Consider the following 13,258-nt stretch of genomic DNA (forward strand, 5'->3'; position numbering starts at 1 on the left):
TTCCCTCCGGGTCCTCCTCCTCCCCCCCTCCAACCCGTCCCCCCGTTAAAACTCTCCAGCAACCAGACACCCTTTTCGGGTTCACGCCTTCGCCCTCCCCGAAAACCCTCCCCAAAGCCTCGGGAGCTGCAACAGATCCCGCAACCAGCGGGGTTTGGGGCAGCCCCGACCCCTCGTCCATCCACCTCCACAAAACTCCCAAAAGGAGCCCCCCGAGCCTTCGCACGCCCCCAGCCAGGGTTCCATCCCCGCAGGGTCGGAGCCTCTCCCTCCTTCCCCTGCCGCCCCCGGGGGTCCCGGGCACGGGGAGCGCCGGGGGTCGCACCAGCCCGGCCCCAAACTCCGCGGCGAACAAACCCCCGGCCACCCCCCAAGCCCCGGCACCCACCCAGGCTGGGAGGGCTCGGCCGCCGCCGCCCCGTGCCCCCCACACCCAGGAGGAGATGGGAGGAATCCGAATAAATAAATAAGCGGCAGGAACGGCGAACCCCCAAAGCTGCCCTGCCCTCCCGCAGCAGCTTCCCGGGGACACCCTTCTCCTTCCTCCTTCTCCGCGGAGCCCCCCAAAGCCGCGGCTCCAACTCCGCCGCCCGAGCTGAGGGGCTGCCCCTGCCCACCCGCGGCCGCCCCCGGGTGCCCCCCTCACGCACATCCCGCTCTCCGGCTCGGCGCGACTCCCGGCGGTGCCGGGGAGGGGGGACCCCTTCCCGCTGCCCTCCCTCCCTCCCTCCAGCCCACCCACCCGCCCGCCCCCTCCCCTCGCCACCGCCGCTCCCCCCCCTCATCTCCCCCCGTCCACACTCACCTCTGGGTGCTGCCGGCGCCGCCGCCTCACCATGGACCGGCGGGACTGGGGGGGTCCCCCCGCCCGCCCCCGCCCCAGATTGAGGGGGGATTAACGGGGGGCGCTGAGGGGCGAGAACAATAGGGGGGAGGAAATCCCTCGGCCCCCCGCCCCCCCCCCCCCGAGGACACGGCCCCCTCCCCGCCCGGCGCTCCTCCTGCCGCTCCCTCCTCCTAGCCCGCTCCCTCTCTTTTTTTTTTTCCTGGGGTTGTTTTTTTTTTTTTTTGGCTCAATCACACCAGACCGACTGTCTTTGTCTGTCTGACAAGCGCCATGTTGATATCAACATCCGAGCCCCCACCTGCTGCAGCTGTGAGACCCTGGGACTTGTAGTTCCCCCCTCCCCAGGGTGACGGGGAGACCCGCGGCGCCGGGACTACAACTCCCAGCGTGCCGCGGGCGCGCGGAGCGCCAATGGGGCGGCGGGGCTGAGCGCGGGGCGGACTACAACTCCCGGCGTGCCTCGGGGTGAGGCCATGACGTTATGCAGGGCGAGGAGGGCGGCGGGACTACGACTCCCATGATGCCGCGGGGCGCGGCAGGGCGGGCAGGAAGGGGGGGGCAGGATTGTCCCGGTAAATAGAACCGGGGGACGCGATGAAGCTGGTGAGTGCCTGGAGCGGGGGGCAGCGAGGGCAGGGAGGGGGGCTCGGCCTTCCCCCAGCGGCGAGGGGGGAACCGAGGTCACCTCTGGGCTGCGCAGCCTCAACCCCGCCGGGCGTGAGGGGAAACTGAGGCCCGGGGGGAGGCGGCCCTGAGGGGGGGGGGGGGGGGGGGGGGGGCGCGATACTGAGGGGAAGGGAGAGGCTGAGGTGAGGAGGGGGTGATCCTGAGGGGAGGGGAGAGGCTGAGGAAGGAGGGATATGATCCTGAGGGGAGGGGAGAGGCTGAGGGAGGGAGAGGCGATCCTGAAGCTGGGGGATGTTGAGGAAGCGGGGAGGGAGCTGAGGGACGAGGATGTTGGATAGAATCAAATATCAGTGGGATTCAGGAGGAGGAGAAGGTGTTTGTCAGCCTTCCTGCCCTTAAACACGAGCCTGGCGTGGAGCTTTCCACGTGTGGCTTGTGCTGGGCTCCGCCAGCCACGGGAATAAAACCTCGTGGTTCTTAATAAAGTCGTTTTCCATCGGCGCTGTGATAGTACAGGTAGTAGGTAATAAAAAAAAAAAATCAGCCTGGAACTGCTTTGCCAGGGGTGCACTTTGCTCCTGACAAGGATTTTGGTTCTGATATTGCAGTCTTCTGTCAGAAAATACATTACCCGTGTTATTGGTGTATCTCGAGATTTCCCTCTTTAACTGTTTAATCTTCCTACAGACCTTGGATTCAGGCACCACTTTATTTTCCAGGAGGAATTTCTCTTTCACATAATGTGCTGCAATTCTTGGTCTGGAGGTGAAAATCCTAGCAGGTTTCAAAATACGATAACACTTGATTTATTTAACCTGAAATTACACCGTTATTCAATGTAAAAAATTGTCTCTTGGTTTCGAGGCTGCACAGTGTGTTTTGACAAAGCCTCGTAGAAGTGAACTTGGATTCTGGGCTGTTTTGAGACTTCCAGGAAATCACTGTCTGTGGAAATGTGTACAATTAATTCCATGGGCAGGTGGGCAAAGAGCTTGATCCTGCATAATCTTACCTGTGGGATAAAGATATGGGTGAATATCACAAACACTGCAAAACCAAACACCTCTGGATGTGATTGTAGAGTCTGATATAATTCAGTGGGAAAAAGCAAAGTGGGAAATCTTTAAATAAAAACCATAGTGGAAATGCAGAGTTCTTTTAACATTTAGAGTCTTACATCAGGGCAGAGAGAGGGAAGGGGTTGGGAAGGGAATTACAGCCTTGTCTGGAGTCTGCACTGGAGCATTTTTAGACCTGTATATCAGTTTAGGGGCTGGGAATTATAAGATCAGATTCTTCACCTTATATTTTTCCAGAGATGTGTCTGAATCTCGGGATTGTGTGAGGAGGAATAGATGTCTTCATCCTCTTTTCTCATAGATTTGGGTTGAATTTGGAATATCAGGGTAGAGGTGATGGATTACTGGAATATTCTCTGTCCATGGCTGGAACAAGAGGATCTTTAAGGTCCCTTCCAACCCAAACCATCATGGGATTTTTGTGACTCCAGACCTGATTCAGAATCCAGTGAAAGTGTCAGACTCCCAGAAATTCCAACGTGCTTTGGCTTGGGCAATTCCAGTTCCTGATTTCCTCCCGGATTTTAAGCTGGCACGTGACACTAATACTGGAGGAATGCACTGCAGGATTTGTTGCCTTCAGCTGGAATTCAGAGCCCTGGCTTTAACCTGCACAGTTTGGAATGTTTTGGAGATGTGTGAGCCATCATCTCTCTGCTCTGTCCCTCTGCCCTCCAGGAGATCCCCAGGGATGCTCTGTGGGAACCAGATTTCTGGGGAGGACCTGCCCCTCCAAGGGCCTGAGCCTCTGGAATTAACCCCTCAATTTGTGCTCCTTGTGCCCCACTGTCAAACTTCCATCCAATTTACAAACCCTGCCGGGAAAGTTCTGAGCTGAGCTGGGCATGTTTTGCGTGGTTTGTGTCTTTTTTTGCATGACTTTTTTTAGTTAGGAGATGAGGCATTTATGTGTTGGCTGCCCCAGCCTTTAGCTGTAAGGGAATAAAGCTGGAAACACACAACTCCTGGAGCAAAAAGAGCTTGGATTTGAATCCAGTCAGGAACACGACTGGGATCTCTGGATCTGTTTTAAACAGTAACAAGTGTAAACTGAGTGGAAATAACCACATTTATAGTGTGTATAGGGACATACAGAGTGCAAACACTCCAATTCTTGGATTCCTAATCTAAAATTCTAACAGAGGTGCAGGCCCAGAAATGTCAGCTGTGCAAACAGCTGGATAGAAAATATGAATTGCTTTTTTATTTTTCTGTCAGTTTGCTTGAAGCTGGTGGGAAGAGTCCATTGATTCCCAGGAATCCATTTACCACAGCGTGACAGCCACAGATTGAGATGATTTTAGCTGCTTGTAAAGAAGAAAAAAGGGAGATTTCCCAGTTAGCTCGTAGGTGTCAGGGTTGTGAACCTACTCATGATTTTTTAAAAAAGGCAAGAAAATGTTTTGCTGATAAAAGAGGTGATATTTCATTGCCTTTTTTAATTACCAATAGTTTAAAAGCTACAAAAATAGACCTTATTTTTCCCTTCATTTCTTTCTATTTACTTGGATTTAGAGCTTCAGTTGTCAAAGTTCTGCTCTGGTGAGAACTTAATTTCACAGGAGCATATTACATTTGTGACTAAACCAACTGAATTCCTTCCTTGTATCCTCACTCCTTCACCAGCTTGTTATTTTTAAACTTTGCTGAAAGAAAGGCAAAATGTGATGTAGCTCCTTAATAATTAAGGCTTTGTGAATTTAAAGGGAAAATCTTTGTGATATTTGAAATTTAATATATGGGACTTAGCTTTTTAATATTTAAATATCATTTAAAGCAGGTTTTTGTGGAATGTATGTAAATAGGCTCCTCGGGAGCTGTTAATCCAGACAGTTGCAGTCCTGGGTTATTGTGAGCAGAGGTACAAAATGAAATGATTAATCTCCCTTCTTTCCAGTTGGTATAGAGGGAAGTACAGAACACAAGCCTGTGGGATAAATGACTTAGGAAAAGACTGAGTCTGTTTGTAGTGCACTTACATGGCCAAACAAGTGGTATTTTTCATCTTAATTGACCAAAACTTGAATTTAAAAGCTAAAGTTTGACTGCCTGAGCTGTGGCTGAGCTGCCAGACGGCCAGACCTGGGAGATTCCAGGTGAAAATTCCCTCCTCCAAGCAGAGAAACCCTCCCGCAGGGGCGGCCGCGCTCTGCTCAGACCTTTCGGTTTCTAATCCCGCATTTTAAAGCCGACCTTTCTGTTCTCTTCTTATTCAGAGCTCCTGGGCCTCGTTAAATGTTTGTCACTCCAGACAGGAGGTGGCTGCATCTCAATGATGCTCAAGTGCCCCCTACATAACCTGCTCACCGGCTCATTAAGCTTCCAAAGCCTTTGGGATTTGGCTACACAAACCCTTCCATTCAGGTGGGGTTGTCCAGTCCCTTCTGCTTCCTGTTTGTGCTTAGCAAGACAAAAAGCAGGTGAGAACTTGCCCCAGAGCTGCTGCACCTGTGCTGGTTGTTTTTAGGCAGGTTTCTTACAGAAAAAAACCTTGTGTTCCTGCAGGGATTCTCTCCCTGCCTGTGCACTCCGAGCAGTTTTCAGATTTTCTAGCCAGGTTTTGCCAGGAGGACTGAATTTTGAAGAAACTGATTTCCTGGGATTTGGGGGGAAAATAGGTGATTGCTAGAAAAAAAGAGATTCCACATGTGTCCTAAATCAGAGAGGGGAGCTTTGCCATCCGCTCAACCCTTGGGATCAGAAAACCTGCCTGAAGAAAATGTGCCCCTTTGATACCCATGGGGAAATCTCAGGGAGCACTCACTCTGTGAGATGGATTCATGGGAAGTGGGATTTTGTTCTGGTGTGTATGAAACTGTGTAAGAACAAGGGGGAAAAGACGTTTGGGGGAGTGGTGTTCACTCTGTTCACAGAATCACTGAGGTTGGAAAAGGCCTCCAGGATCATCGAGTCCAACTTGTGACCCGTCCCCACCTTGTCCCCCAGCCCAGAGCACTGAGTGCCACGTCCAGTCATTCCTTGGACCCCTCCCGGGATGGGGACTCCACCACCTCCCTGGGCAGCCCCTTTCCAATGTCTGACCAGCCTTTCCATGAAGAAATTGCTCCTGATGTCCAACCTGACCCTCCCCTGGCACAGCTTGAGGCCGTTTCCCCTTGTTCTGTCCCTTGTTCCCTGGGAGCAGAGCCCGACCACCCCCCCCAGCTCCCCCCTCCTGTCAGGGAGTTGCAGAGAGCCAGAAGGTCCCCCCTGATCCCTCTTTTCTCCAGACTGAGCCCCCTCAGCTCCTTCAGCAGCTCCTGCTGCTCCAGCCCCTTCCCCAGCTCCGTTCCCTTTCCTGGACACACTCCAGCCCCTCCATGTCTTCCTTGCAGTGAGGGGCCCAGAGCTGGACCCAGGATTTGAGGTGTGTCTTCCCCAGTGCCCAGACAGAGGGGAAGAAGGTCATGCTGATAAAGGTCAGGACTAACTCCTCATTCTTTTTCAGTACTGCCTGTCAGGACATCCCACCTTGCCATGCAACGTGCTCAAGTTCAAATCCACCACCATCATGCTGGACTGTGGGCTGGACATGACGTCCACCCTCAACTTCCTGCCGTTGCCTCTGGTCCAGAGGTGAGTCCTGTGGCCTGTCAGCACTTAAGGCTGTGTCTTCTTGGGTTGCAGTTGGAGTGCTCTGCCTGAAATGGGGTTTTGGAAGGAGGGAGGAGATGGGTACAAATGAACAGCATCATCTGATATCATAAATAGACTTTGTTCACTTAAAAATTCTCTTTATCAAAATAACGTCCTTTGGCTCGGTAGACGGAAGACATTTTATGGATTTATTGATTGGTTTTTCTAGATAATTTATTCTAAGCTTCAGTAAAGTATTGCTGCAACTGCTCAGCACAAGTGAGGTCACATATCTGTCATCTTTCTGGCTTCTTCATGCAAGATGAGATAAATGGGTAACAGAGATGGAGTGTGTGGAGCCCAGTTCTGTTCAACCACCATCTTCTCAGGCTTTTCTTGGAGCACAGACTAATGCAAAGGCAAATAGCACTTAGCAGTCCTTGTTAGTTGCCTCCTTGGCATAATTGTTCCCTTTTAAAAATGAAATAAATAAAAGGGCAGTGCAGCTGGGCACAGGGTTGGAACAGCAGGGAGAAGGAGTCTAGAAGACAATCCTGAGATCAAGACTCCTTCCATGCCCTACTACAAAGTTGTATTTCCCCAGGTTTTTAGATTAATTTGGATATTCAGCTAGGATGACTTATGTCTTGAGTAAATGGAATCAATGGCAAAAATTAACAGCTGAAAAGGTGGGAATGAGTAACTCTTAGTGATGGGAAGCAGTGGGAGTTTTCTCAAAAGCCATTCAGTAACTTTGATCCACGAGGAAACAAGTGAGGAACGTTCTGGGTTCAGAGGAGGCTTGATGGAGGGGGGGAAATATGATTGGGAAAGGGAGTTTCCTAAGTGACCTAATGAGGTTAAAGCAGTTTGTCCAGCACTTCCTATGATTTGTTATTTTTCAGAGAGGAGAGGAAAAGAATAGACAATGTCTGCATTGTTCTGCAAGAACGTGGAGTTCAGGATCTGCTGTAGAGAGGCAACAGATGCCTTAAGAGGGATCAGTGTGATAGTTGATTTTTTTGTCCCATTCCATAATGCAGTTGTTGGCTGCAACATCTGCTGCTGGGGCAGAAGTAGAGTTTGAAGGGATCCAGAAAATTTGGGAAGTCCAGGTACAGGCAGAATTGCCTTGCATTAGCTTTCACCCACCACCCCACCCCCTCCCTAAATAAAAAGGGAGTGGAGAGAGGAACAAGTAGCAAAATGAGGTGATTGAACAAAGGCTTAAGAGGTTCTTTCGAATCAGCACTCCCTGGGATATGCCAGCTCTGTCTGCTGATAGCAGACCCTGGGAATGAACAGCCAAATTGCAGGTCACAACCTGGAATTCCCCCAGTACCTCCAGAATGTCGGCACTGAAATGACTCAAACTCAATAAGAAAGGATGTCAGATTTGACCCCTGATGGCCCAGTGGAATCGGAGCAAACAGTTGGATTTAAATCCAATCAATCTTGTCGGTGAGGTGATTGAACAGCCCTTCCAGCAGGGATTGGCCTGAGCACATGGACTTGGGCGAGTAATTGATCTCTCCAGTGCTCTACAAACCAGGTGTCCTGCAGAGAGTGGGTGGAAATGAGTTAGAAACTCGAGGAGGAATGTGGCTGCCACTGGAAAGCCCTTATCTCTCTGCAGTGCTCGGAGTTGTACCTTCGTAGATCAGGTGTCTGTGTCTAAATACCTCTGAAATTCAAATGTGCATTATCAACACGACATGGGCAGGTGACAGAGGGGTGACATTGCAATCAGTTGCCAGGTGAGAGATGACAGGAGAGACTGGCTGCCTGAGGAATTTTAGCACAGGTCAGTCAGATCTGAGCTGTGTCCTCTCAGAACCAGGTGTGCTAATCTGAGACAGACCCATGTGAAATCTTCATCAGAGAGGAACCACACTTCTCTCTGCTGCCTCTAATCCAGAGATCCCCAAAGAATGACCCAGGAACTGCTTGGGCTCTGCAAGTGTGAGCCCTAATTTTTACCTCTGTGGAGCACTAAGGAATGACATTACAGAGGATCTTTGCTATGCAGCTCAGTCCTGTGTCACACCTGGCAGGGGACCCTCCTTGAGCAAACATTTTGAGAGCCTGTGCTTTAATCTCTAAGAGAGGAAAGTGCTGCAGTGTTTGTGGCATTTTTTAGAGTTCTTTGCTCTCCAAAAAAAAAGCCCATCCAAAGGTACTTAGCTTCCCCCTTGCCCTGGCAGTGGCAGTCCTTGTTCCCTCCAGCCCCTGGAGCACGTGCAGGGCACCTGCAGTTGCCAAACCCTTTGTGCCCTCTCGTTGTACTTCAAAGGAGGTTTGTCAACGGGAATTTTCTCCCCTGCGCCAAAGTCAAATGCAAAGCGGTAAAATGAACATGTGGGAAGCTCTTAACCTTTCCTGTCTAGCCATGACACACTTGCTCACATTATTTATGGGACAGTTCCAGCTATTTTGGATTAATCAATCACTCTATTACAATGTCAAAACTGTGGCAGCAGGAGCTGTGTTGCTTCTTGGCTTCAAGGTAAAGAGTCCTTTCTGTCCTGTGTTGCTCATTCCACTTCCAGCCACACACAAGATCCAGCTGCTGATTTTGCCTCCCCTGACAAGGCCTTACCCTCCTCAGTGGATGCCAGTTTAGTACCAGTCAATAGTTGCTCTTTCGCTGTGAATAAAGCAAAACTCACACGAGGCTAAATTATGAGGGCAAGAATATCAGGGAAGGTTTATTCTGCTCTGCCTCGTGCTGGTGATCCCACAGAAAGATCCAGGGATTTGCAAGGGACAGCTGGACAAAGCCAGACTGACCTGACCTAGTCATCGAGACATTGGACTGCAGACCTCCAGATGTCCCTTCCAGCCAAGTTTTCTGTCCTCTCCTCCTGTATCTGTCAAAGCTGTTGCATACCAGAGTGGTTTGTTCCTGCTTTTTCCTTGCTTTTTCCATAGCTCTTTTAGTCTCACTGCACCAATTATCCTCAGCCTCCTCAATCTCCAAATTACTGCTCCTAAATTGTGCTTTTGAACGTGTTGGTGTGGAGTACATTCAGCCACTTCATCTTTTCTATCATCAGACTTCTTCAGACTTAATCCTCAAAATGGGACACACTTCTCTGGCACAGCTTTTCCACGACAGATCCTTCTACTCTCCCCTCTTACCTTCTGTCTTCACTGCTTGAGTCTTGGATTTCCTCTTTTTCCTTCCTTGGGACTTTCTGGGGTGTCAGTTAGAATTTGTTCTTTCATATCCACATTAATCTGAACACAACATTCCTCTGAGCCCTCGAATCACTTCCTATTTTCAAGATGTTTAATTTGAAAGCCCTTGTAGGCTATAAACATGTTTGTCTGTAGAACTTAGTGCCCAGCACTTCCAGATTTCATTGCAACCAGGTTCCAGATCTGAGGTTGTTGCAGGGCTTTTTTCCAGGTGGGTTCAGTTCTCTTGTTACCTCCACTTTTTTTGGATTTCTGTAGATGTGCTTGAGTCTGGGCACACAGTGGTTTTAGAGCTAAGTTGGAGGCTCCCACAAAAATCAAATGTTAGTGAAGTGTGGAATAAGTCTCTCAGTTAAGGCAGCAAGAAATGCTGCAGCAAGTACTGCTGTAAACTCAGGCTTGCAATGTCCACCTTGAAATTTCTTTATTAGCATTTGAAACTATTAAAAAAAGGGTCTCTGCTGTTGCTTAGAACATGCACTTCCCAGCAAAGCCTCCTTGCCCCTTTGTCCTTCAGCAGAGGTGAATGCTCTGTGCAGCTGTTGGTGTGGCTGCTCAGGGTGAGAACCAAGCAGGAAACCGTGTTTTATGTGATCTAAAATCCCAACCTGTGACTACAAACACTTTGTCCAGAGCATCAGTCTTCCCCTGCCATGGCTAATGGGAATATTTGTCTGTTGTCCTCTGTCCCAGAGCAGTTTTATGGTGCTTTTGTGTTGTTTCAAGCCCAGAGTTTGTTGCTGCCCCAACTTCTGTTTATTCATCCAGTTTTACCACAGGGCAACTGAGCAGCACTGAGCCTTTTTGAAATTCTCCTCATAAATGACTACAAACTCCCTGCAGGCCCCATCCTCTTATTCTTTTTACTTGGAAGTGTCATAATCATGATTTGTAAAAGTCATTTTGGTGAACACTTACCCACAGTGAAACTACCTGTCTGTTTTATTGAGACTGTTACTTCCCTGAGACAGGAATGCTGTTCTCTGCCTGTGTGACACCAAACAGAAGGTCTGTGCTTGGCCACTGATCATGAGCCAGTTCATATTCCAATAATTTCTCTTCTTTTTTTTTTTTTTCCACAGCCCCAGGCTGTCCAAACTTCCTGGTTGGGTTTTGAAAGATGGAAGCACTTTTCTGGACAAGGTACTGTACTTCTGGAATTTTCTTGCCAGGCCAAAAGCTCCCTGACAGGTTAGGAGCAGGAACAATATTCCACACTGACTCATCCCAAAGGTTTCTGTGTGTACCTTTACCAGCCAGAGTGTCCTTGTAGAGCAGAAGGGTTTGAAACAAAATGCTAATAGCTACTCCAGGCTCTCAGTCTTCAGAGGTAGCCTAGATTATAAAAAATCCTCTTTAAAATGCAGAAGTCATCAGTATGAATATTTTTGTATTTCATGGAGCTCCATAAATAATAGTGCCTTGCCTTCTTAGAGTGCCTTTTATTCCCCAGTCTCACTTTTCTGACACTGAAGCTTCAGAGTATGCTTATAAATGAGGTTGGTACTGTACCTTTTTTGAGGCAGGAGGACTCTGAGAGAGTGAATGGTTTGCCTATGGGAGGTCCCTCAGAGAGGAAAAGCTTGTCTTTGGCCTCTGAAGTCAACATGTGTTCTGCTGCTGGACATAGCAGGGAGGATTTTATCTCCAGCCTCCTAATTCTAAGACACAGAACTTCCTCAGCTACATGAGAGACGCAGAATTTCTCTTTTTTTTTTCCCTCTTCTTTTCATTACATCAGTTTTGTAGGCAGAATTTATCTGGGGCTTCAACCAAAACTTGGCACTGCAGCCTCCAGCTTGATCTGCCACGGGGGAACAATGAACAGAAAAATATGTCAGAAGTTAGTAAAATAGGCAGGTACATTTCAGATGTGGGCAGCAATAGGTACCAGTGGAGAAAATAGTGTTTTAATAGACTGTTCTCTGACTATGTGAACATTAAAGGAAACACTGATAATAGTTGGTTATGTAGGGGACTTTGAGGTGGACAAAATGGATTGATCTGATTTTTACAGGCAAGGGAGCTGAAGATCATAGATTAAAGACCTGATTTTTCTTCTCATTGGAGACAAAAGAAACTGTACAGGCAGCATTTGTGCTGGTAAAATAGTACCAGCTCTATTCAGAGCACTTGTTCTCTGGCAGTCACAGGCTGCAAAGGCTCAGGGACAAGGAAGGGAGTTGCTCAGTTTGAATTCCCTGGAATATGTTTCTCCTGCACCCCAGCCTGGGTCTCAGAGCCCCCAAAGAATGGACTCACTGTCAGTATAGTTTTAGATGGGATGTATTTCCATTTCTGGGGTGCTGCTGCTGGTTTATGTGCTCGAGAGAAACCTCCAAACTCACCCAGTGCCAATGGAAATCATGTGTTAGAAATTCAAATGCAGCATCTCTTCCCTTCACCTTGACTGCCTGGAATGGGAAATTCTGTGACCCCTGCTGGAAAAAGGCAAGGGAAGGAGTCAAAGGGGGGGGTTTCATCATGTGGGGTGGACATTCCTGTCCCAGTGACAGTTATAAAACTTCAGTCCTGGAGAGGCACTGAAATGTGCTGAGATCTCCTTTTAATCATTTTGAACTCCCTGGAGATGAGGGTGGGAGACTTCTGCCACGAGCTGTAATTGCTCATTTGTTAGGGGTTGGCAGGTGCACTGTAATTATTAACAATTGGATTCAATCTTTAATTCTGTCAGTCTGACTCTGGCTGAGACCCCTCAATGTGGGACAAGGGAAGCATCCAGGAGAGGAGAGTGGGTGGGAGATGCCCTGTGAGGTGTGTTAGGAGTGGAGTTGGGAATATTTTTGTTCCACACATAGCCCTGACTTTTTATGTGACAGAGATTTTTGATGTCAGCCTTGGAAAAAGAGGAAGAAAATCGAGGACTAGAGATCCAGTGAAGCTAAATCTAATAAAAAGTTCCATGTGGAGCATAGATCCCCAAAAGTTGCTTCATCAAATACTCTGAGAAAGGGGCTAAAAATTGCATTCTGGTCCTAATAAGACAGAAGAGGTTGGATGTTGTTTGGAACCAAAACTAAATTGCAAACTTGCCTTCCAAACCACCCACCAGTGATTCCCAGGGCTCCTTCCTGACCTACCAAAGTGCTCCTTCTGTTCTCCCAACAAGGATCTCATCCCTTCAGACACCAAGCAGCCTCATCTGGCATGAAAGCAATTTCAGCAGATCTGCCTTACCCCAAATTGTGTCTAGAAGGGGCATAAACATGATGTAATGACAGGCTGGAAATTACCTGTTTGGAAAGTGCAAAATGTGCTGCACTGGAGTAACATTGGGTTGTATTTTTGTGTCTTCTCTGTTGGTGTGGTTTTTACAGGAGCTCAAGGAGTGCTCTGGCCACGTGTTTGTGGACTCGGTGCCTGAGTTCTGCTTGCCAGAGGTGAGTTTATTTTGCTGAAAATCTGGCTCTGTTCAATCATGTGGGAGAAAATTGCTAAATTATTATTATTATTACCAGATTATTGCTATTTAATTGCTGCTCAGTAAATAACACTGCTAAAACTGGGGAAAGGATGGAAACAGCCCTTTTCAACAGAGGTTTTGGGAGGTGTGGAAGGTTTCCTTGAGCAGATCTATATCTCACACAAGAATAAGACTTAACTGTCCCTTTTTATGGGCCTTCCAAAGACAATCTGACTGAGCTGGGCTGGAATATGACAGGATACATGTGCTGATCCAGATAAGGGCAGGGAATGAAGACAAGGAATGCTGTTTGTCTCTAACCATGGATTCAGGACCTGCCCAGTGGAGCTCTCTGGGGAGCTAAATGTGTGGTTAAGCCAGGTTTGGATTCTTCTGGGCTGCATTTCTGCCAGCAGCACATTTAGGTTAAAAACTTTTGCTGCCTTCTTTGCTGCCCATCTCTGCCTCTTTGAGGGAAGAACTCTGCCTTCAGATCCACTGCCG

At 48.6% G+C, this 13,258-nt stretch overlaps 2 protein-coding genes across 12 annotated transcripts in view; one reads left to right on the plus strand and one right to left on the minus strand.

Annotated features, from left to right (window-relative positions):
* HMBOX1 (homeobox containing 1) overlaps positions 1 to 1,131 on the minus strand; it is a 123,385-nt gene extending 122,254 nt beyond the window's left edge. For 4 of the 10 annotated variants that reach the window (XM_064651206.1, XM_064651205.1, XM_064651204.1 and 1 more), the window contains exon 1: positions 806 to 1,131. The gene's annotated coding sequence lies outside the window, so the exon portion shown is untranslated. The remainder of the gene's footprint in view (positions 1 to 805) is intronic. The other 6 variants (XM_064651212.1, XM_064651209.1, XM_064651211.1 and 3 more) reach the window with 2 other exon arrangements.
* Positions 1,132 to 1,360: 229 nt separating this feature from the next.
* Positions 1,361 to 13,258, plus strand: part of INTS9 (integrator complex subunit 9) — a 62,415-nt gene continuing 50,517 nt past the window's right edge. Inside the window, exons 1-4 of one of the 2 annotated variants that reach the window (XM_064651175.1) lie at positions 1,361 to 1,450; positions 6,002 to 6,129; positions 10,413 to 10,473; positions 12,669 to 12,731. In XM_064651175.1, coding sequence (XP_064507245.1) covers positions 1,442 to 1,450; positions 6,002 to 6,129; positions 10,413 to 10,473; positions 12,669 to 12,731 — 261 coding nt within the window. In that variant the 5' untranslated portion in view covers positions 1,361 to 1,441. Of the gene's footprint in view, positions 1,451 to 4,953; positions 4,974 to 6,001; positions 6,130 to 10,412; positions 10,474 to 12,668; positions 12,732 to 13,258 lie in introns of those variants that run through there. The other variant, XM_064651176.1, reaches the window with a different exon arrangement.

The sequence above is a fragment of the Pseudopipra pipra genome, chromosome 3, assembly GCF_036250125.1.
Source record: "Pseudopipra pipra isolate bDixPip1 chromosome 3, bDixPip1.hap1, whole genome shotgun sequence".
Lineage (NCBI taxonomy): Eukaryota > Metazoa > Chordata > Aves > Passeriformes > Pipridae > Pseudopipra > Pseudopipra pipra.